This window comes from Aulonocara stuartgranti (genome assembly GCF_965226115.1).
Source record: "Aulonocara stuartgranti genome assembly, chromosome: 9".
NCBI lineage: Eukaryota > Metazoa > Chordata > Actinopteri > Cichliformes > Cichlidae > Aulonocara > Aulonocara stuartgranti.
In genome coordinates, this window is record NC_138960.1 from 11,796,216 (window position 1) to 11,821,931 (window position 25,716).

At 40.0% G+C, this 25,716-nt stretch overlaps 1 protein-coding gene and 1 long non-coding RNA gene across 2 annotated transcripts; one reads left to right on the forward strand and one right to left on the reverse strand.

Moving 5' to 3' along the window:
• Window positions 1-1,962: 1,962 nt before the first annotated feature.
• rnpc3 (RNA-binding region (RNP1, RRM) containing 3) lies at window positions 1,963-22,842 on the reverse strand (the record flags this gene model as incomplete). The annotated part of the gene is given in 16 exon segments (XM_082547025.1): window positions 1,963-2,307; window positions 2,427-2,504; window positions 4,592-4,780; window positions 7,204-7,298; window positions 9,180-9,377; window positions 13,392-13,537; window positions 13,923-14,048; window positions 14,924-15,066; window positions 17,038-17,106; window positions 17,750-17,861; window positions 21,229-21,318; window positions 21,457-21,566; window positions 21,660-21,707; window positions 21,807-21,957; window positions 22,777-22,823; window positions 22,825-22,842. Coding segments are annotated over 15 exon segments (1,611 nt in total). The 3' UTR covers window positions 1,963-2,307; window positions 2,427-2,435.
• A 51-nt stretch (window positions 22,843-22,893) lies between these two features.
• Window positions 22,894-25,316, forward strand: LOC309714509. Its single transcript, XR_014278954.1, has 3 exons — window positions 22,894-22,947; window positions 23,364-23,439; window positions 24,199-25,316. It is a non-coding gene; the product is annotated as an uncharacterized lncRNA (long non-coding RNA).
• Window positions 25,317-25,716: the final 400 nt, after the last annotated feature.

Below are 25,716 nucleotides of genomic sequence, written 5' to 3' on the forward strand. Positions count from 1 at the left end.
TTTAAGAAGTGCTTATAAAGCCAAATCTTCTCTGCTGCTTTGGTTCCGTCAAAGAGCATCGCCTCCCTCCAAATCTATCAGTTTAACTCTTAGCTTTTGTGTCTGATTAAACCTTCATGTAGCAAACCAGTTCTTTACTGGTATTAATAATTTTATGAGCACTGCATTCAGACTGTACTGGGGATATCCAGTACACAACCACAAAGGCTGAAAGCCTGTTGATTCATACAACTGTGATCAGTGACCAGAACAGGTACTTGCAGGCATCCAACTTAGCAACATATAATGCCCACTTGTGGACACACATTCAGCAATCCAAAGGCTTGGCTAGACTCAGTAAGTATTTTGCACACCTGGTTGAACCCAAAATATGAAACATTATCACGATATTACTTCTGGGTAGTTGCAGTAGGTATTAAACAAAGACAGAGCCCGTTTAGAGGAAAGGAAGAACATACATCTTTATCAGCGTCCACTTACAAAAGGTTATCTTCCCTATTGCTCAAATGTTACCTGATAAATGTCCTGGTAACTCTCAATATTTTCACTGCGGGTGGCACATTTGTCATCGTTGAGGTGGCGGGCAGAGTAGGGCACAGATGGGAACTACTCCTACACACTGGCGTTGACATATGAGCAGCGGGTCGGACCAGACAAGCACGTGTTTGATTGATAACCCCTCGTGCGTACATCTTAACTACCGAGAAGCTGAACTCATGTGCAACGCTGGAATGTAATGAACTACAAGAAGCTTCATAGGTAAAGTTATACAAAAAGTAAGATTACCCCGCATTACTTGGGTAAAACTGTTGCAACGGCAACCACTCTCTCTGCCAACTTTAAATCATACCTCCAAGCTGGTATATGAAGCCTTTTGTGCTTACATGCCGGGGGGGGGGGGGGGGATAACTCAATGAAACAGCATTGTGTGATGTAGCAGATAGCACATTCCTGATTTGTGGTAGAGTATCAGCTACTTGAAGGTAGTATGCCCACTTTAAAATCAACTTGTCAAATGTGACAAGGAAGATCCAGTAATTAGTACATATTGTCATTCCCTGAAAATAGATGTATTCAGACAACTCGTACCTATACTGATCTGCACATTCATCACGACCCATTTAAATCTATTCTTTGTTGTATGCTTTTTTTATTGCCATTTTGGAACCCTTCCACAGGCTGCACTGTACACTTGTCATGTGTGCATTCAAATTTATTAAAAACCTGTAAGATAGAACAGTAGGTGTATGTGAAGGGTACATCCACCACCAGTTTACGGGAGGCTCGCATGTTACTGTGTGTGGGCAAGCTGAGAAGAACGGCTCGAGCGAATACAAGAAAAGATACAATGCAACCCTTGTATGGATCTGACGCATTGTAAAAAGGTGTCCCTCGGCTGCTCTGCATCTACTTTTAAAGCGCTCCAAGTTGGGGAAAGCTTAACATAAGGACAATCTTCTCACATCATCAGATTAACGTTTTCTCTTCTTTTGATGCCTAAATATCAGCGACATCACAAACTTTACTTTGTGATTGACGTGAGCCAAAGCACACAAAACAATTTTATTTCCAAATCTTTAGATATGATGGCTGCTGAGGGGAGAAGTTCACCCTCCAAGGTTTACTCTCTATAATCACACAGATGGAGCCAGCCAGGGATTGTAAAGGTAAGCTAACCCAGTCCCAGCAATTTTTCCACACACAGCAGTCTGTTTGGTTTGTTTGCTGTCTCTTCAGGACTGTGGGTTTTTTTTTCCCCCCACTGTTTTGACAGCCTACCATCTGCTTCAGAGCCAATCTCGATCTCATATACCTTCCCCAGTCTGTATTTACTCGGCTGACAGGACTTCAAGTTTGGGACTAAAGATAATCAGTAATGATAGTTTGACTGAAGTGTACGTGCAAATGCTGACACGTGTTTGAGGCGATGATTGGAATAAACCACGACAAAAATAATTTTAATAAAATATTGTATTTAATGGCAGAAAGGAAGAAAACATGCTCTGATGACCTCCACCTGAAATTCAGTCAAAAAGGGCAGAAATCAATGAAGAAGTTTAAGATTCAAAAATAGCTTATGGTTACAAAGTCAGTGCTAAAAAAAGACATAAGATACAATAGGCTAGAAAAAGAAAAGAAACCAAAAAAAGCTATACTATAATAATATATTTGTGCTACAATATCTGCAGTTAAACCGCTCCACCCTCATTTTTTCCCCAAAGGATATGACACAATAAGGATACAAATGGTTCTGCTGGGCCACAATATCAAGCCTTGGTATCTTGAATAGATAAAGTGTAAACATAACTGTGAAGCGAAAACACCATTGCAATAAACATAAGGCTTGTTCTATATATGCACAGTGGCATCATGAGAAAAGGCAAATCATTTCCATATTATCATTTCATCACCATATCATCGCTCACCTGCTGACTTCACCTCTGTTTTGGCCCTCTCTTGGTAGCTGTGTTGTCTTGTTTCGGTCTTGCAGATCGAGCAAATTGCTGAGAATTGTAGAGTTAAGGTCTGGGGCAGCAAATATTTTCAATTCTATGTACTACTGCAATCTATAATTCATTAATTATCTCACAGCCATGGAGTGTCATTTATTTCTGAACTTGCACAGAGCAGCTTTAGGCCACATCGGCCTTCTTCCTTGTGACACTCACTGCCTCATGAATTTAATCTGAGTAAAGGTCTCAGCTATTTGTTCATAAATGCCAGAAGACTTCTGGCCAAAATTGACCTTATAAGAGTTTGGGTCTCTTGGTTTCCTGAGGTTGCCTCACTTACTCAGTGATATAACCATAATCATAGACTGATAAACAGTTCACCTCACGTAGCAGGTTAAATAAAGAGAAGAGATCCAAATGTGTGGAAGACTGTGACCGGAGTGTTTTTGCTAACAAACCTCAGACTAAAACATATGAGGATTTTATGCCGGGTTTTCTTCAAGCTTACCAATTTTTGCAGCTCTTGGTAAGTGCCATACTGCAGTCTCAGGCAAACTGAAAAAAATCATGACAGGGAATTCAAACTGGGACTGGCTGTCCTCTGCCTAAAGATATCTGTACCTGAATGAACCTCTGTTCACTTTCTGATACTGCAAACAGACTAGAAAAATATCACATTTAAGCTATGAGTACATGCTTATTTCATTTTACAACAAACGTACGCAAACAAGCCAATCCAGGAAACATTTCTCAGAATAAAGGACTAATTATACAATAATAATTGTAGCGTATAACTTAATATCCAGAGCAAAATTTGGGATTAAAAATCTTAACATTTTTACAGTAGCAGTAATTATATAAATAATTTTTGGGAAAACTTAATTTTTTTGCTCAGAGTTGGATGAGAACGTTGACACCAAGCTTATCAGTGTAGCCAGCAGCCACTGTGAATGGTGCAATAGCAAGTGGCACAGCTGTTTGTTATTACCTGGTTGGCCCTTGCTTTATGCTAAGCTAATCTTACTGGCAGCCTCCATCAAATTAGTTTTTAATCAAACAGACTTGAAAAGGCACAGCATTACACACAAGAGGAACCAATAAATGCAATCTCAAAGAGTCAAGCAGCTGAGATTGACACAGAGATCAGAAATGAAGGTGAAAGGTAACAAAGTTAACATGTCAACTTCAGGTCAGCCTGCCAAGTGAGCTTCTCCCAACACTGCTGTTGCTGCTTGGACTGCTCCATCAACTGAGAAGACTTCTTTTAATCTTTTATTGCATTATATTCAGATTTTAATTTATTTAGATTGAATTTTTTTTAATTTCCTATTTATTTAGCTCCCACTGAATGTTTTTTTTAAGTTTTCTGAGCTACTTTGTATTTGGATATGTAGCAAGGTCAGTTCTCCTGCTTTGGAATAACGTCCAAACTTTTGGAATAAATAAAGTGCATTCCCATACTGATATCTTCTGACATAAAAAATACCGGCAACCAAAAAAAAAAGACCATCCCACATTTTACTAATCACATAGTGGCTAAAATATTATAAATATGAATAAAACTGAATTGATACTGAGAGACAAATTTTATCCTCTTTTTTATTTTTCCTGCAACACAGCTGAATGCAGGACAACACCTGAAGTAAATTATGCTGCAGACATCTCTGTTCACTCTTTGAGCTGAAAGACTAATATGCTGTCGACAAGCTAATTGGGTGCAGGATGCACATTAAAACACTATCAAAGTCAATAGCCTTGTTCCATTAAACAAGTTCAAATGTTGATGCATGGTTATCTCTGGAAAGAGGAAGAAAAACAGGTGGTGGTTCAGAGCTGCCAGATATTAGACCATATCCTCCTGAAGGTACCGAGGACCAAAGCCAAAAGCACATCTGTGAAAGCAAGTGCCCACTTGATAAATCATCTCTCAACTACCCCTTGATGTCTGTACCATTTTCTGCACGTTCACTTACATGTCATAGCCACTTAGATCACTTCCTTCTGTTTACCATGTTTTTACCTGCACTGTATTGTTATGCTAAATAATGCACACTAATGGTTACGTTTTTAAATCCAAACAAATATCAGTGCAACCTGAATTCACACGTTGTCTTTGTTTCATCTGACAGAAAGGATACAACAACCAGAGGTTTGTCATAAAGTACGTAGCCGTTGGTTTCCTTCAGGGCTTTCTCTGCACTCTGCACACTGGGGAGTCCGACGAAGGCCTGCCCTTTCATCCGCCCCTCCTTCATTAACACAATGTCAAACCTATGGAACAGGAATAAAGACACATCATTATCATTCAAAGCTTGTGGCCTGGTCGACTCAACGTTAAGCTCTGGCTTTTCAGCGTTACAAAAGGAAAATGTTATCTGCTCCTGCGAGCTCATAAAACAGCGGCTGTCGGTCATGCGTTAGTGAGACCCAGCAACCTGCAGGTTTTTATTCCAATTAATTGATTCAACTGAGTCGATATTTAGCTGGTAGAATAATTGAAACTCTGTATTAAAGTGCAGTCTACTACCAAAACATTAGGCATGTCTAACTACACTGAACACAACATGTCTATCCAGCACACAGTGAAACCTGAAACACTGAATCTCTCTTCTTCATTTCTAATCATTTGGCAACATCAGGTAAGCAGATGGACAGAAAAAGGTAGCTGACTAAATCATTATTTTAAGGTTGACTTCATCAATATAAGTACATGTTAATGACAAACAGCTGTGTAATCACACACATTAACAATTTAAAACTGTGATGACAAAGAAATTTAGAGACGACAGAAAGCTGTCTTTAATTTTGCTGCTGCACAGCTGACTGTGAGTGAGCAGCTGCAGACAGCTGGTTAAGTTATCAAGTGACAACATTCACTCACGTTCACCTTAGTTCTCTTAGGACCAGCTTTTCTGTGCTACAGTTTATTTGAATTCACTAAAGACAAGCTGTCATTTGCATAAATCATCAATTCCCCAAAAACCTGAGATGCTGTTGAAAATACAATTAAAAACAAAAATCTCCCAATTTTCAAAACCCCCATAGTTAACTTAAAACAGGATATTAAAAAATCATATATAATATTTGAAGGTAAAAAATGTACCATTTTAAGAAAAACATTAGCTCATTTTGAATCTCCCCCCATTTATGAACGAGACCCAGAGACACTTGAACTTGACCCAGAGTGGGCACTTCACCCTCTTCTGGAACCATGGCCACAGACTTGGAGGTGCTAACTGTTATTCCCACCACTTTGCACTCAGCTGTGAATGTCTCCAGCGCAAGCGGCAGGTCACCATTTTTGGAAAACATGCACCCTGCATACCCCATATATGCATATATAAAGGTTTTAGAGCAACAGAGCTCTCATACAGACAACAACATATTTTGCATATTTCAGCAATACGATGCTAAACTGCATCCTGCACAAACATCTTTGTAGATTACTTCAGACCTTTCCCCAACTGGAAACATTTTGCAGATCATAAAATTAAAAAACATGAAAGCCAACAGGAAAATATGAAAGTTCAGGACTGTTGAGCAGCTAGAATTCTAAATCAGACAATAATGGGGCAACATTCCTCTCCCAGCAGACCAACAGCTGGTCTCCTCAGTTCCCAGATGTTTGCAGATTGTTGTTAAAGAAGAGTGAATGCGACACCATGTTAAACATGGCCCCACAACAACTTTCTTATACATGTTGCTGCCTTCAAATTCCAAATGACTCATTTTTTTCCCCTTGAAATTGAACATTTTCGCAGTTTAAACACTCAAAATGTTTTCACTGTTGCAAAAAAAGCTGGTGTTCAGAACTCTTTTTCAAAAGTGTTGAGGTCACTAATTGTTGTAAACGCCAAAGAAAAAAGAAAAAAGCCAAGCAGGTCACTAAAGTGAGAAACTGATTGGCTCGCAGAGTTGCAGTTTCCTTTTTATCACCTGAATCTGTGTTCAGAGTCCGTCCTCAACATAAGCTCGGTTTGATGACTCAGGTGGAATATTCATTTGAAGTAGTGCTGATGCACAAACATAAAAACATCCCTCATGATCTCTACATCAGTTTAGGTACTTATTAATAACACAAGACAGTGTCAGCATGAATAACTAAAAACTCTCAAGAGAAAGTGACAAATTGCTAGAGTCAAAAAATAGCTCATGAAGAGAAACTTGGGGGGGGGGGGGGGAGTGAATCACAAGTTGTGTTAATATGAAGTAAAGACATGATACGGAGGATTGATGTTAACATACATGTTTCTCTCCTTGGATAAATCAGCTCGACACAGCCGGGAGGTTAACGGTGGAGATTAAGGCAGCCTGACCTTCAGGTGAGCCCAGAGACGCCCACACAGAGAACACTTTCGCTGCCGCCTTTTTTCTCACCTTCACCAGGGCCGTTACTCACAGCTGTGAGCTACGGCTAAGAAGGCCTGCGAATTCACTGAACAGCTTCCGTATCAAATGTAAGGGAAGAAATATCACCATTTTCCCAGGAAGCATAGGGTCAAACAGTAGTAATGTATGACATCATCCTGATATAATGCATTGCAAGAACACCTTTTATGAGGTAGTGGCACCTGTTATATGCTTTATGCAATAGCAGTTATCATCAAGCTTCTAAAACAAGACATTTTTAAAGATAACTGATGCTATGCCAATTTAATATATAGGACGATGATCCCAGACTCTCACGAAACAACTCCAGTGAACCAAACAACCGCATAAAAGTGGATCAAAGAGCTAAAATTGGACCTACCTTCTCTTCCACTTGCTTTGCAATGTTCTTCACGTATAGTCTGCAGGTCGGCTCGCCAGGTTCATAATTTTTAAACACAGACATCCTTTTTATCTCTGTTTTAAAAGAGAGAAGGAGGGGGTGCCTTGATGCAAGGTGAATTTCAAAAAAAACAGGTACAAAGGATCACAGGGCTGCCTATACCAAAAAATTTAAATAAATTCAAAGTCGTTGCAACTCAATACCATCCGCTCAATGTTTTATTTAAGACAGGATTGAGAAAGAACTAGGCTTAGAAGCTCCATGACTTTAAAGCAATGATTACATGTATGAACTTGTTTTTCAGTGTAATTGGGCATATCGTGTGTTAGCTGGTGTATACGTGCTTCTAAAAACACGGCGTCAGAGAACATGAGACAAAGTATTGGTTGGATAGCCCAACTATTTAATAAAGGTCTACCTTTCTGTCAAATTTGCTCTCATGCCAGGGAGAAACAAAACAAGTTGTATAAAATGGTTTAAATATACATGAAAATGTGCATTTTTCCACATTTAAACCTATGTAAATGGACAGCAGAGCCAGAGGAATGTCAGTGTTTATTTGGAGGTGTGTTTTCACCTATTCAACTAAACAGCAGGATTTGAAAGCAGCTCTGCCCTGAAGCTGAATTTAAGCTAACCTGCCCTGCAAAGCCGAGTAGACCTGTAAATGATAATTCTGTCTGTGAGTCACTGGATAAATTGTAAATAATTACGATAACGGAATCTTAAAATCACAACCTCATTAGAGAAAATGACTTGTAATCATCATCATCCCTACAACCCTGCTAATGTCAGTAATGTTGATCATTTTTGGCCTTCCTGAGTAATGGAAGTTTCAAAGTTTTATATAACACACCCCAACAGCTAGACAGACAAAAGCACTGGGCCACCTACCAGATCAGTCTTTGAGCTGATGTCTTATGAGTCAGCAGAGCGTTGGTGACTTTTAGCCACTATACGCCTCAGCACTCAGCGCCACCGTTCTGTAAATTTATGTGGCTGCCACTTTGTTGCCGACACGCTGTGGTTCCTAACCACTTCCACTTTGCAATAATACCACTTACAGCTGATTGTAGAGTATCTAGGAAGGAACTGATCGGCGGCAACAAGTATTACAGTCAAGCTACTTTCGACTGCTCGCTTGTCACAAGGGGCTGCCGCAGTGGGAAGCTCTGCATGTTTGATGTGGCAGCTTTACGGCAGACGCTCTTCCCAACGCAACCCACAAAGGGTCTGGAATTACCTTCTGGTGGTAAACTCGGGCTGGAATTGAACCAGTGACCTTTTGCCTGCCAATCAAACATGTGAACCACTAAAGGTAGACTGCACGGCTAGGTTGTTGATTCTACACAGGGAGAACGATGTTACTTTACTCCCTTATCTCGTCTTAAAATGTTTCAGATTAACAATATGCTGACGCTGAATGCTTTGATATTTTGCACTCAAAAAAAGGTGAGTGTAATATTAGACAGTCACAGTCAGTAGAAGCTAATTAGAAGCAGGGTTTTGCAATGCCAAAAGAAAATTCTGTTCCATATTTACCACCAACTCCTGTTTCTGTGAAGGATTTCTTTCAAGGCAGATTTTCCACAATTTGCACTTCTTTTTTGTTTTAGCCATGATGCCTCTCAGCTAACTGGCAGTTTACGCCAATATGCATTTCAAAGTATCTACTGCTTCTACTCTACTCGCATCTAAACAAAGGAGGGAATCAGAATATATTACAGCTCCTTGAAATGGAAAGCAAGGACTTTTGGAAACTGACACAGCAGCTGATGCACAATAAACTGGACCAACAGAACAACAGTTCCATGAAAAAGTGACTACTGTAATCACATAGCTAACCTAAAACTGCATCGATGACATGCTGATAGCACGAGGTGGCCCAACCCCTTTACTAAGAGACTTTGTTGCCTTTTCCTTTAATCTGTCACATTTCTGTGCGTTACATTTACCATCTCTTGACAGCCGTCCTTTCTCCAGCTCCTTCCTCGAGATGACATCTGAGACGAGATCCTGCTCGTTGTCGCTGTGCTCCTCCTGCTGCTTTGATGCCTGCGTGCTGAAGTAAAGCTTCCCAAAACCTTTAGTCTCTGCTTCCTCCTCATTGCTGCTGGGCTTGATCTCGCTCTGATCCACTTGAATGGACGATGCTAAGGGAGAAAAGTGTAAGCGTGCTAAAACCTGTGTATCACATTGTTACATTAATTATGCACGTATTTCTCATGTGCCACTAGGTTAGATCTGCTCAACCGCTTTATGGTATCAAAAACAGGAGGATGACACTCTCCCTCTAGCACAGTTGAGGTTTTCAAAGTGTTTACCAGTAGCAGATGGTGAAATAATCACTTCCAAAATGTTTATCCTCTTCAGTAAACAACACCAGCTCTGGATGGGGATGGGAGGGTGGAAGCAAATCCTCTTGGTCACAATTAGTTTAACATATTGATATTTAAATTTCTAACTGTGGCATCAGTATAATCCGAGTTGGAAATAATGATTTCTTTGTCGGGATTAATACAACAGGGTTTCATAAGGCAAAGAAATAATGAAAAAGGTGGAAGGTTAAACTTGGTGGCGCTGACTACTGGAAGACGAGCAAACATAAGCACATTCAGTCTCTGTGAAATAAAGAACTGTAATCAAAATTCCCTCCTGTTTTGCAAACATGAGTTTGAAAGGCGGTGGAAGGATAACTCTTTTGAGGAGCACATGAATGCACACACACACACACACACACACACACACACACACACACACACACACGTTGTAGATGGAATTACTAAGAGCAGTGAGCCTCTACAAATCCGAGGAGGGTGGGGGGAGTTGTCACCCACGCAAGGTGTATGTGTGTGTGCACTGGAGCAAGCAGCGTTGGGGAGCTTTTCTGATACACTCTCTGCAGAGAACTAGATCGCTGCTTTCAAAATTATCCTTCTCCTTATCTACCCCCACCTCCCCTTTTCATTTAAATAGCTTGTTTATCGGATCCCACACCTCCACTTCCCCAAAACAAGACTAATCCAAAAAGCCACCTGTCATAGTTTATCTTTCCCCTGCCTTTAGGAAATCTTTTGTGTTTGACTTTGAGATCTATTTTACTTCGCAGGGACTTGCCAGAGAGTGAAGTTGTAGCTAGAGAGCAGGGAGATAAGGCAAACAGGGAACTGCACAGCTGACAAGTAACACAGACTGTGCCCTCAATGACATTTGCTCATACAGATTAATGGTTAAACCTTTTTGGTGGCAGTTTCTACCGTGATATACTGCTGTGTAACACTTGGCTGCGACTTCGTCCATGGTGCGGGCTTTAACTTATGTCAATAGGAACATCAAAACACCTCCTGCATCAATGTGATAATAAACATGATGTATAGTAATAACTAAATCCCTACACTGCCTCAGCTGCACAGAAGGACATAAGCAAACCCATCTTTAAACTTTTGCGATATATTTGGAGACTGCAGCATTGGTCTGATTTATCTTAACGGTAACTATAAAAGTAGCTTTTTGCATGTCTTAATACAACTTAGCCTTTGTTTCTCACATGCTAGAGATTTAACAATTTTCCACATCTGTCGCTCAGTACACATGTGGATTTTTTTTTTTTTTTTTTTTTTTTTTTTTTTATAAATAGAGGGGGAAAAGCAAACTTCGGGTAGGTCATCCACATAAAGAACGCCGGTGGGTTGATCCCTGACTTCTCCAATCCACATGCTGAAATATCCGTGGCCAGGACATGGACAATACATCCATCAGCATGTGTCAATGACAGAAAGTGCTTGAAAGCTATGTGTGATCATGGTTAACTAGCACAATCAACATTGGAAACTGACTAATTAACATTGCATCATTACATAGTTGTCATGGCTGCCACTTCTCATTTCTTAATGATGTCATATTTTAACACTGCTTATGCTAATTTAAAACACAACTTTCATCATTCACTTTTATTCATGCACGTGCTCTCTGTCGAACATGCACACACATTCATTGGTGCACTGGAGAGCAGCTCTGGGTTAGGATCTTGATCAGAGGTATTTGACATGCAGACTGGAAGCAGCCTGGGATCAAAGAATCAACCTTCCGATTAGTAGATGACCTGTCCTACCTCCTTCTACAGTTTCTGCTCTTCACCTTTACCACATTTCTACATCCTCATAAAGTTTATTAGTAACTCACTGAGAGCTCTATAGCTCTGGCAGCAGGTTGGAAGAAGCAAATTATAGAGATCATATTTTATTGTTAGAAGTAGGGCTGCTCAATTAATCGAATTTTAATCACGATTACGATCTGGGCTTTCAACGATCATTAAAAATGACTGAGCCGATTATTAGCCCCTCCCTCATTTATCCGCGACACCTTAAAGGCCGGTCCGTGAAAATATTGTCGGGCATAAACCGGTCCGTGGCGCAAAAAAGGTTGGAGACCGCTGATTAAGGGGACCCGAGGGAAGCTCGGAAAGCTAAGCAGAAGTTATTTGGAGAGTGACTGCCGTTGGTTGAAAAGAGTTAAAAAAAAAAAACTTCAGTGGTGTTGCACACTATTTTATATTATTTTTTTAAAGTCATTGTTAACCCTTTAAAGCCGGTCAGAGCAGCACGCTCCGTTTTGCGTAACTATTTTTAAATCCCTGTAGAACCTGAACCGTGTAAGCTAGCGCAATAATTTGTTTTGCATATGAAACCGGAGGAGTTGTACTTACATCTGATGCCATCAGCTTGTCCTCGGTCACGGTTTCGTTCCACATATAGCTTTGCAAAAATTGCATAAAAAGCGCTTGCAGGAACAAAAGCATAATATTCCAGAAACACGCTTTGCCGTTCCTGTCAGCTGTTCGTAACACTTCCCACAGTGAAATGATGCACCTGCTGTTTTCTTTGCAAATTTGCATCATAGGATTGTTTTTTGTTTTTCCTGCAGTATATAAAAATTGCTGTATCTCCAAAATAAAACTATGAAGACACTCAAAATAAATTTCCTGTGGTGGGAAACTATTTTTTGCAACTTTTTTTGTATTTAAAGTTTTGAGGGATAAACCTCTTAAACTTCTCCAAGTAGAAATATATGTAAACAAAACAAAAGCGATTTTCAATTTTTTTTTGTAGTTTATTGCCTTTTTTTTGCAATTTATGTAATTACTATGCACTTAATGCATACATATTATTAAAATATGGGCTATAACAGTTGTATTGATGTATAGCAACTTGAAATGCTCCCACAAATGGCACTACAGCATGTAAAAAAAAATAAATAAAAATAATATAAGCTCTGGTGGACTTGGTTCTATAGTAGGTCTTAAAGGGTTAAATAAATATCGTCAAATAATCGTGATCTCAATTTCAGTGAAAATAATCGTGATTATCATTTTTGCCATAATCGAGCAGCCCTAGTTGGAAGTATTAAATCCACCTTTAGCAAAGGTCTGTATATCCCTCTTTGGAATCGCACTAAAAGTTAAGCAGCGATTAAAAGTAAAAATAAATAAATATCTTGTGATAATTAAGCACAAGCATTTGGATGGTACCTTAAAATGTAAATAAATTAAAAACAGATAATTTACTGTGAAATGATCCTTGTCATTCTGTAATCCTTTAATCATATTATGTTACATTGATCATCGTCTGTGCCTCAAGCTTTCATGTCTTGTGCATAACTAAACACAAACAAATTACGGTCTTGCAAAGCCACCTGTGGTTGATGGACGACTTCTTCTATCTCAATTTCCTTTTCAAACAGTAACTCTGGCTGAACTGTATCTTTCCAGCGTCATCAGTACAACTTAAATAAGTTCAGTCAAGAGAAGGACCAACAATAACTTTGATAACTGGGACAAAAAGTCTCAATTTCATTTTTGTACCTTTTTTGTTACCATTTCTGTGAAACAGTTATTTTTACCCTTCAACAATGGCAGGCTCCTTTATCTCAGCTCTGTTTGTCCTTTTCAAAAAAAACAAAACAAAAAAAACCCATCATGAATTTCTACAACTGATTAACTACTCTAAACTTCCTCCTGCTTTCCTCTTTATATTACTCGAAACTGAATATCTCTCGATCTTCAGTTTCAGAGGCATCAGCTTGGAAACTGTCATGACTCAACAAAAAAGCTCAATCCAGTAAAACTAGCCAACATAATTGACAGCAGAAATTGTGGGAGGGAGGATTACCTTTGCCTTCGTCGTCTTCAGGCTGAGCTGGCCTACTTCCTTCAACAGCAGCTGCTACATCCGGAGCTGAAATGCGGAACTCAATTTTCCTCGGACCGGCGGCGTGGGGCTGCTCAAACACATCCGAGGGCTGCAGAGTCGCAGCACTGAGGACAACAAAGACAATCACTGCTACCCTCTACTGCAATCTCTAAAAATAACCTACAATAAAACTGAGCTCCTGAGCCCCTTACGGTTCAGGATATTTTGTTCTGGTCAACCTGAGATATTTCCCAGCCCACAAACATGTGGCCAGGAGACTGTGTGTTTGTGTATATTTATAGTTTAGTAACAGAGTTTGTGGCCTGTCATTAAGGGAGTGTGTGAGTGTGTGATGCTGAAACAACAAGTCTCCAAGCCGCACGAGGCTGTGTTTATGAGGAAGACTTATTATCTGGAGGTTTTTGCCCTCTCTCTTTAGCTGCCTGTGAATACTGTCCTGAGATGAGCTATGCGTGAGGACTGTGACATGAATGAGTGCCTTTGGTCTACCTCTGAGAGTCTGGCTTGGGAGCATAGAGTAGATCCTTGATCCTGGGCTTCTTTCGTTTTGAAGCTGTTTTTGGTCTCAAGGGTCGCTTGCATGCTTGGTTGACCAGGCCCATCAGACGAACAATCCTGAAATAAACCAAGCATAGGAAATAAGGGGGAAATCGTCCAACTTGGTCCAAAAAATAAAAAATAAAAAAATCTATGAAGCTAGTACTGTAATCACACATTTGCAAATGTATATGGATAGTTACATATCTGCTGTAATCAGATTTAGAAATGTATAAAAAAAAAAAATTCTCTAAATTTATATTCTGATTTGTAAATGTGCAGAAGGATCATTGATTTTCCAGGTCTCTGGAGCTCAGCTGGAGGGCTGGGACATCACTTTGGTGATTATCTTCTATAACACGTCAGTCTAAAATCATCCATAGGTGGTCAACTAGGGAGGAGACCTGGTGACCGCAAAGACAATAGTATATGATTCACACTAGTTTTTTTTTTTACTCATCAGACCATTCAGCATCCTCAGACCCTAACACTGGAGGCACAGCCGTTCTGGAAGATACCACTCCCATCAGGACAGGAATGTTTCATCACACCATAAAGGTGATCACTCAGAGCAACTTCATATCGATTGGCAGTGACCCAAACCATGCCAGTATCATTCCACTGACAGCCAGCCAACGCCGTCGATGTAAGGTTCAAAGATTCATATTTGCCCTTTAGTTTGTCACCTGCTGCTAAAGTGGAGCAAAAGTCAGACACGAAAATCTTTGCATTTACACAATTGTGGATCTACACGAGCTTTCTGCATATTTAGAAAATATGACAGGGAGTGAGATACAGATGTGAAAGTCTCCACACACGTTTGCAACTAATCTTTTCTCTAGAAAGATTAATACTGATGAATAATATGTTAATACGCCGGCATGACCGTTAGCTATGATGAGGTGCAAAACTATCTCAAACAGTGTTTGTGCTGCACTCTGTCGTCGCCTCACCTCTCTTTGTCTTCGTCGTCTCCACTCTCATACTCGGATTCTTCCTCGCTGCTCATTTCCATCTCCTCCTCTGGTAAAGGGGGATAATCGGGAGGGAAGGGAGGAGGCATGGGGATGGGTGGAGCAGGAGGCAGGAGTTCAAACTGCGGGAAAGAAAATTACATGGCTTAGCATACAAATGGGAGAAGCGATGGCTGATTTTGATTTTAAATTAAATACAGATATTTTAAATTCGACAACAGTCAAAGGAGACGACTTTACGGTACTAAAAACAACAATTATTTTTGCAGTTGAGCAACCTGACGACCAGCTTCTAATAACTAATAAAATGTAAGAAAATGAGCGCACAATAGAACCAACGTGTCAGAGGAAAAAAGGAAACTCCTAGCACAGCTGGACACAGCATTCCCGGACATTTTGCATGAGAGAGGATCTCTCCCTTCACATCCTATCAATTGTTTTTTTTGTCTATGACTTTGACATTTTGAACATTGGAATTTCCTTGAATATTGAGCATCATTGCTCTGCTTCTGAACCACCATGTCAGTTACATACAGTTAAATGTAAAGTTTCTGTTGTATTCTCTGTCTCTGCTGTTTTTGCTGCTTGCATGTGTACAGTATATGAACCCTTTTGTAATCACTAAGGCTGGAAAAGACGAGTGAAAGCCTGACTTTAATAATTAACGGACCCTCTAATAGCAGCAGCCTCCATCAGACCTTGGCTGTAGCTGCTTCTGACACTTCCAAATGGTTTTTGGCATCTTTTTGGACCGCTCCTCTTTACAAAGCTGTTTCAGTCCATCAATATTTCTGGGATGTTTTGATTAAACACAATTCCTCAGGTCATGCCACAGAATGAAAACCGAGTTAAGGTCAGGTCTCTGTCTTGCGAGTTTCATCCTTTTAACCATCCTTCTGTTGATCTACTCGTGTGCTTTTTGTCACTGCCCTGTTGCATCACCCAACCTCCCCTGAACTTCAGGGCATGGACTTCTTGCCTACATTTCTCCTGTAAAATTCATTATTCCTTCAATGATAGCAAAGGAAAGTGTTTTGGGACAGGCGGTTGATTTTCTTTTCTCTTTTCCTATTTTGCAAACCTTTTTTGTGGACTGTAGCGCTTTGGGGTGTCCTTCCATTAACACAATTCTTTCTCAGCGCTTTTCTAACAGTTGAGACATCAAAAAGGATTTCACAAGTTTACCAAGAGATTTCTGCAGGTACTTTTATGTTACCCTCGGGTTGTTTTTTCACTTCTTGCAGGACTGCACACTGTGTTCTTGTGTGATCTTTGCCCACTCCACTTCAGCTAAAGTAGCAACCTGTCCTGAATTTGTCCTATTTGTATGCACTTTGCAGACTGATGAGCACTCAGGTCTTTAGAACGGCCGTTGCAGCCTTCTCCAGCTTTGGGTATAAAGCCTGCTGTGATTTTGTTGAGGTATGGTTCATGCCAACCAATCATTTGAGGGAAGAGCAGCACCTGCATCTGCTTTACTGAAACACCAAACTCAAAGTAGTTTTTGGAGAAGTTCTGAATGTGAATATTTACTCATTAGTTTTCCCTGTTTGTGTATTATTAGTTTACTCAGACTGTGTCTGAATAAAGTACTCATAAAATACCTTTTATGAGTACTCAGTGTAGAAATACTGATCATACTAAAGTGTTCCTGCATCTGAAAGTGTGACGTGAACACATGAAAGTTCTGATGATTAATAAACAAGCTAACTAGTACATTTGTATATTTATATGTGCATTTTGACAAAAAAAAGAATATGAACTATGAATGGAGAGAAAGTAGGAATATTTTGGCTGATCTGGGAAAAGTGCTCACATTTACTGCTCAAACATGTTCTTTTTACATTTAAGAACTTTCAGTCTCCGTATTTGGGAGAGTCAAAAAGTTAAGGAAAGGTAGGGATCTATAGTTCTGCTCATCAACCTAAAGACACACAGCTGAGTGTTACTGCCTTAACAAGCTGTCTAACTCTCAGAAGTACATTTTGTGAAACATAACACCTGCTTTTATAAAAAAAAAAAATAAAAAAAAATCTTCACATTTACACACTTGGAAAGAGCTTTACATTCAGTGATGGTGTACAGAAGCTTACCATGGGTGGTCTGGCTGTGATTGGGCCAAAAGGACATGGCAAATTCATCTTGTTCATCAGATGAAGTACCTGTATAGTTTGAGATACGAGTTTGAGAAGAGTGAAAATTCATAGCACAGGCTGGGGGGAGAGAGCAGGTAATATAAATATATATTGCCGCTCTCAAACAGGCAGCCGGAAACTCGGGCTCCATATGTAAAACAGATTTCCAGGCTTTCGCATACAAATACGAGGATCAAGGTGAGATTGAGGCTCGAATGAGATGCCTACAATGAGGCAGAGCACCGGGAGAGCTTCTCCGAAACACACTAGCACCACCAAGCTGCTGACACGGGGAACAGCAGCAATTAAAATCCAGGCAGCGCGGCTCCCAGGGAAATGTTAAACCCATAACTCATGCCGCCCACTTATGGTTTATTATTAATACTTGCTTCCCAAATTGAGATTTAAAAGGCAAATGTTTGCTGTTTGATCTTTAAGAGCCTGGATGCAGTTCAAAAACCTCTGGGACACTTATTCCAGAATCATATTCCTATTTTACAATATAAATGTAGGGACTCGAAATGCTGTCACATTAGCTTGAGTTTTTTCTTTCCTGCACTAATTCCCACTTACCAAAAATGAACACAGGGACATCATTATTATGGCCAGCATCTGCGCATCAAGGTAAAATAACAAATAAAACCACACAAAGGAAGCTGTGTTTACTCACTTGAACATAAAACTTTGGCACGCTCATGAGGGCGTGTGTTATATTTGTCAGAATGCCATTAGAGGGTGGTGGATATAAATATTTCAAAGTGGGATTTGATTGAAACTTCAACCTGTAGGAGACAAAGAGAGGGGGAAAAAAAGAGTGTTAGTTTAAACCTGCAACTCTCTGCCTTAAACACAATAAAGCCTTCACTGAAAAACAGTCACGAGAAAAAAAAAAAAAGTATGGAAATTAGCGTGGAAACAACTGACGTTTTGAATACATCTGAAGGAGCAAACACTCGATCCATTTCAAATGAGTGCATACAGATGAAGGTGATGTACTCTAAACAAATTCAGTCATTTTCTCAATTTCTATACACAAAGCAGTCAAACGGGAACGAAGCATGTACACTTCTATATTTATCTCCTTCACCTTCAAATCTAAAATTGGAATCCAGATTAAAGCACAAGTGATCCGAGTCTGCTCTGGGGAACGACAGGCGGAAACGGTCTGAAGCCAAGAAATCCTAGAAAGGACTAAACCACGCTTGGCTGGTGACCAGACAGGAAAACACCCAACCTTTAGGAATAATGTGCTCTGTACTAGCAAATCAAAAACAGTGTTTTGGGGTTACGCTGTTAGTTTATGGCTTTACGGAGCATGTCCCTTGCAGTCTCTGATTCAACTGTAAAGTCTGCATCACACCAAGGACTGCTTGAAGATCATTTTAGGCCATCTGCACCAAGAATTAATGCTGAACCAGAAGTGACTTTTGAAGAGGATAATGATCCTAAGAACAGCAGCAAATCCACCAAAAAATGGTTTCGGCATGAGAAACGGAGAGGTAGAGGAGAAGGAACGGTCTCGTCAAAGCTCAGATTTAATCCCACTGAAATCATGGGATTAAATCATGCAAGAAAACCCTCAAACATCCTGAGAATGAATGAATATTGCATATAAATTGGTCAAAAGTTAAAGCAAGATGATGTCAGAGACTGGCAGACAATTATGTAACACGTCCCTGTTTTGTTTTTTGTTCTTTTTATAAGCACTGTTCAAAGATAATCACGCGTTTGCTTTCTCAAATACTTTTTATGGGATAAACTTCTTCACATGACTATATGTCAAAACAGTCACACATCAGTGTGTGGCCCAGGCAGTGGCCCTACCTCTTGCTAGGAGGCCTGTCATTAAGATTAAAAGCACAAGCCATGCCGTGTCAGCACAGCAAGGTTGGTCCTCGGGAAATAGATTTCTTAAGGTGCCAATCTACACAGCATGGGCCAACAAATTCACCTACACTCAAGACTAATGAGCAAAGACTGAAGGTAGGAGAGAGTTATTTAATTTGCCACTAGAAACAGCAGTTAAAGGTGCGGAGGCCTGGTAAATGGTGCCTTAACAGCACTCCAACTCACCTTCGTCATCATTTGATTTAGTGAATGTAGATTCTGTTGTGTTGCGGCTTGAAGCCACGTCATCAGCAAGATGTTTTTCCCCACAAACATTTCTCCTTTGTTCCAGCGCTCAACCACAACTTCTCCAATTAGAATGAAAGCAAGCTGAAGTTAAGGACTTAACCACAGAGCCCGACCGATACTGATATTTAAGGATTTTAAAAAGTCATTCTGATCTTTTGAACCACTGTTTTTTTTTTTTTAGATTTACCAAACATTTGCAACATGTAGTCATTTATTTACCCGACTTGACTGGATCAGCTGGTTGTTGTGCTTGTGGTTCCAAACACGTGCTTCTTGTGTTTAAAATTGAAAAACAGGGATGTTGCAAATCGCCCTCTGGTGGGCAAACTATGAAACATCAACACTCATAATATAGTTGAAGGGTGTTTCTCCCATTTCCTCTTTACTTTTAAAACGTTCCCTTACCGACCATTATGAATGCAGCTAATATTATTGGTCGCTAGCAGCAAACAGCTAGTAGGGGTCGCCGATAAAGTCGGACTGTGGTTGTATGCCTCTCCCAGCTCAGTTTTTTCCAGTTTGCATCAATGTGAAATTTGCAAGATGATTAAAATCTCCTCTTCTGCTCTTTAATTATTAATGGCCAGGAAAAAAAATACATGTTTTGCAACGCATCAGCATATCACAGTGAAGCTGACCTTTGCCCACAAAAATCCAATCAGCTCATCCATGACTTCCATAAAAAATGTTTTTAAATTCATTGCGGCAACTCAAATACACATCTTGAGCCACAGCTCTCCACAGTAAAATAAATCTATATTACATCCTGACGTCATCTGATTGAAAGGGTTTAAATATCTGGTTTCAACTCTGTAATCATTACATGCATTATGATGCTAAAGATATTATTAAAATCTTGAAGCTTATTTCACCCGCTGGCATTTGAGTCTGTCTGATTTGCACCTACTCAAACAGACTTTACTTATTTCTTCTAAAGAAAACAACGTAAAATTGTTTTCTTAATTATTAGCATATAATTTGCCACAGAACAAATTGCAAAAATGTAAATGTGTACAAAATGCAGTTCTAGCCTTTCTGCTTATACAATGATTGAATTAAGAAAATGAGCATAGCTGACCACTATTTTAGAGTCCCCTTTTTTTAAAAGCACAGATTAATGTATTTTAAATTCACTTAATATCCCTCAATGTATTATTTAGTCCATAAAAGGAACCAAAGACTAGTGAAAAACAGTGAAAAACATCAGAGTTCTCCTTCTGCAATCACATTTTTGCTGTACAGGAGATTTAAAATACGCCGTCATTGGTGAACTCAAGCTCAAAATAACCAGCAAGTGCAGCTAGCAGGACATCTCAATTTGTCCCTAATCCAACCTTTCTACAAGCTCTAACACACCTAAATGCAATATACTCGTCTAACCAGACAGCACATTCTCTCAGTTTGTGCAGACTAGTATTAGAATATGGAGCTCTTAAGTCTGGGTTGCTGTAGCAGCAGCAGCAAGACAAACTGTCAGAAATGGAGTGAAAGGTATCAAAGACCACCTGGTCCCACCAACTGGCAGGACAGACGGCCTGTCAGGCGCTCAGTGGCGGCCTGGCTATCTAATTGGACACAAGGCGTTTGACAGCTCCCAACTACAGCTCTCAGATTCTCATCCAGGTTTACTGTCAGCCAGCCTCCAGGCAGTTTCTGCATAGCCAAACTGGCAACACTCCGCAGTTTGGAGAACATGTGTCACACATGCATATTTAATCGAATAAGACAGAGTTTGGGCAGGTAATGACTCACAAACTCTGGGTAATGGGAGACAGGGCCTGTCACCAAAAGGCAGAATGCAATATAGTGTTTTTGTTTTCTTTTTTTAACCCCACAAAATGGCAAAAGGAACAAAGACTAGAAATCTACAAGGTATCTAATGAATAATGCACTAGAGAATAACATCAGCCAAAAAAATAAAAATAAAATAAAAAAACAAAACAAGTGATAAAAATAAAATGTTTCCTTCCCTCATGTCACACCAGCTTCATGATGACATGCTTTCATTCTTACCCGAGACTCGGTGCAACGCCCGTCTCTATGATGGGAATATTTGGCTTTTTACTCTCCTGCTTCTTCTGCTCTTGTTTGACATTTTCACCGCTACAGAAAGGCAGAGGGGAGGTTCAGACCACTACAAGGGATGCAATCATCTGCTGTTAACTGACAGAGGCATTAACAGTCCATCAATTTACATAAGAATGAAGGTCTGTGCAGCCCGGGGTTATTCAGACAGCTCACCTTTCTGACACAGGCGGGTCCTTTAGCACTGTTATGTGATCTTGGCCTTTTGCAAACTCCACAATGAGTGTCTGATCAAGAACCTCTAACTGATGGAGTCTGCTTAGAGCCTATAAAAAAAAAAAGATGTTAAGGGGACTGAAAAAGACCATACAGGACAAAGTGAGAGAAAAACCAGAGGAAGTCTCAAACAAAACGCTTACCCTTGCCGCTGACTTTTCACTCCTAAACGTTGCAAAGGCTGCATGTTTCTGTGGAAATGGACAAACATGTTCAGACTGCCTGGCAACTCAAATGAATGTCAGGATGTGAGATACAGCTCATGGGATAATCGGTGAGGAGAAACGTACCAAGCGGCCCCTGTTTGAGAAGACTCTGACTGACTCAGCTCCGAAATACTTCAGGAGGTCTTCCTTCTCTTCCTCGCTGAGCTCAGCTGGTAAGTGGTGGACAAGCAGTGTTTTACTGCAGTTTGTTTGGACTGGGTCTTCATTCATTTTGCTGCAGGACAGCAGTAAGAGAAATGGCAGCAAGAGAAATGGCAGCAAGTTAAGCTCACAAACCTCCAACAGTGAGCAGCACTCACCTCCTGTGTCCAGTGATAACCACTACCTAATAAGCAACCTTTCACCTAAAAGAGCAATTTCACAGGCTAACTGGTGGTGCAATGCCTCTTGATACTGTCTGCCCCACTGATGCTTTTGACCGGCCCTATGTTCAATATCTAAATCGTTTAATTTGGTGCCAGCCTTCGCATACAATCATATATAATAGTCCTGTGACCATACGAGTAGTGAAGATTTAGGTTACACCAGATGCAGCACATCAGTCTGATACTAACGCTGATGTATTAGACTGGACATCTGACACGTGCTTCTAACAGGCTGAGCAAGCCTCTGTTCAACCCCTAGCAATCGTTAAAGACAATGAGAAATGTGCGTGACTGCAGGCTGAGGTACTAGGTTTAGGCTCATTTATAGAAAAACGTTGGTATTTATTTAAATAAATGATGCCGAATTAATTAATTAATTATGGTCATTTAAAAAAAAAAAAAAGCTGAAGTGAAGCGATATAAGACGTGCTGCTTTTTCCACTAGCAAAGCCAAGTTTAATATGCCTTTCCTCCAATAGCTGCTCTACTCCACGATGACTAAGTCCTTACCGTAATGTGCCGCTAACGCTGGTGCTACACGGAGCTAACGTTAAGCTAATTTATCTCAGCCTTTATATGTTCTGGACACTTTCGAGAACCAAAGTAAAGATTTTAAAACATAAAACAGAGTTCCGAACCGCAATAAACCTTTCTGATCAGAAACTTGCCTCCAAAACCAGCCAGTAAACAAACCCACTTCCGTATTCTCTTCTTCTTATAACATTTGACAGCATCAGGAATGTACATTAGCGCCACCCTGTGGACTGGAGTATAAAATGCCTAACTTCTTTTTGCGAGTCCCCCTTCCTCCGGGACTCTCGTACAGAACACGCATATATGTAAATATAATTTTAAAATGTACTAATATGTAATATTTGATAGTAATACATAGCTCACTGAAGCTTCTTTCATCACTTATTTGAAAGCGAAAGCTCTAGTGTTTATTATGAAGGAAATACCGGAAGTAGTTGGTGTAGTCATTCAGTTAGACCACTATAGAACATACACGGTAACAATAAATGGTTAGTTTTGGTCTCATGTTTTATAGATGAACTTAAATTATAGCTCGCATTCTGTATTCCTTGTTCCTCTAGTGCGCATCATTTTAATACTGATTTAAGTATTAAAATGATGCGCACTAGTGGCTTCAAGTGAAGACTGACAATGGGAGGCAAACCTGAGCAAAGCAGTCGAATTAATAAGCCGATAACGTGTTACAGTAAAGACTGACATGATACCTTCTCATTTCCCACAGAGATGGCTACTTGAAGATGCGTGTTTTTATCGCCCTCTAGTGGTTACAATGAATTACTAAATTCGTCAAGTCAAAGGTGAGAGCACGTGGACACTTCCAATGACTACCTCCAAAATACAACGACAAAAATCGAGGAAATAAACAAATACGGGAACCTGTCAGCGTGCCTGCTCATTTCGAGGTTTCTTGTGCACCCACACGTCCAGCCGATACATTACGATTTAAAAAAAGAAGAAGAAGCATATTTAAGCTTCCTGTACCAAAAAAAAAATCTTATTTTTTCTTTTTTTAAATTATTAAATCACAATACGTAGATATCGATTCATAGAAATTTGTTACAAAATTGCTGAAAACTATATTTTTTTATGCTAATTGCTCTTTCAAAAGTACAATAAAGTACACACTTTCTTCTTCTTTCCCGGTCATGGATTCTATATCATTTAGTACAATCCATGTATAAATGCTATAAAAAAATTCAGAGGCACAATAAATTCACAGCTCTATGCAGTATAATGCGTTAGTGGTGATTTTTCACCAGCAGGTGGCATACTCACTACATCAGACTCTGATTAGTCTGACTGCTCTAAGCAGGTTCAGCAGTAACTTCCAGATTCTCCCTTAAGCCACAGTTATATTGTATTTTATTATTAAACAAAACAGTGCGATGTGATTAAAGCTAAGCGTGTTTTAATAATACAAAAAAAACCTGTCTAATGTAACTGACCATTTTCTAAGAAAAACAAGTTTACAGTGTTCTTGTTTGTTTATATTGTATGAATTCTGATCTGTTACTGTCACAGAGACTCAAGTTAAGATCTGTCCTTCTCCTGTCCAGCCTCGTGAAAACATCCAGGTTCCTATCCCCACCTCTGAGAAAATCTCCCTACACCTCTCGAGGTCCCTCCAAATTCCTGGCCAAATGAGGCCTTTTCTTTGACGAGCGACGTGAGGGCATTCCTCATCAGGGGGACACAATACCCCCTTTCACCGTGGCCTGGCTCTGAAATTTCACAGGTGATGGGAGGAACGGCGGACACTCGATCCTCCCTCCCCTCTCCAGTGTAACACATCAGCCTGAGGAAGCGGGAATGTGGCTGCTGCATGGAGAAAGAGAAAAAATGCGGAGTGTGGAGCACTGACTCAGTATCTGTTGACTGTGCTGAGAGCATTATTTCAGGGACTAAAGATGCAGATTGTTAATAATTTGTGATGAAATCGTGATGTTTGACATATCAGAGGTGGCTCAATCGCACCGTTAATAAAATGCAAGCCCCACCCTACATATGGGTTTTAAGGAAAGAGGTGAAAAGCAGGGCATGGACTACTAAAACTGTAAAAGAGTTTCAGGTAGTGAGAGAGATGAAGATGAAAGGCTGTGGCTGCCTCTGTAAGAAATCTGAGGAAATGACACAATTAGAAAAAGGCCCCTGTCTTTCTCAGTAGGACATTTTAAATGCAGAGAGGCCCCCGTGGGAGATATTGATGCTCCTACTTGTCATTTAGCCAATCCTCTCATCCAGACACACTTACAGCTTTGGGATGCAGAGTAAGATTCTCATTTCAGCCCAAAAGAAAAAAAGCTTAGCAGCCTTTCAGTGATTTATTGGAAAATCAAACAGAGTCATTTGGAGACGTTAAGGCTCAATATAGAAGCAGCATGCTCCTTTTAAGTGGAGGTGTTAGATCTATTATTTTTATTTCCATCACTGCTGCACTGCTTCTCTGTCTCTCTCAGAAAACACAGTATTACTGTTTGTTTTATTTCCAAAGCTCATTTTGATAGTTTTTATGCCTGCTAACTCGACATTTGTTACTACAGCCAGGAAACTGGTTGGTGGAAGCAGTAGAAAGCAATAACAATCATGGCACATGAGCTGAGTTGATCTGGATAGTATATGTCAACTGTATTTCAGTATTTAAAAAAAAAAAAAAAAAGCATTGCATATATGAAGGTGTCCACTTAAAGTAACATCCTCTGGAAAAGTGTATGTGAGTTCTTACTGCTGTGCCATCAGTGTGGTATTAAAACATGACAACAAACAACAACAACAAGCCTGTAAATCTCCCAGACTTAATCTGTAGTCTTCTGATTTCCTCTACTTCATGAAATTTCTTGTAGACTTGGCACAAGGTGGGCTCGCTCCCCCTCCTGCCACACAACAACAACAACAATGCGTTTTGGTCTTTGCACAGAAAAAATTATAAATGCTTTTGTCAGTGCTGAGCAGGACAGGCAGGTGAGGTCTGGTGATGAACAGTGTTGTGGAAATGGTGTTTGACGTGTGATTAAGGCATGAACAAGACCAGAGGCAGGGGTTTTCTATTTGTAATCACTGATATTAAATCCTAAGGA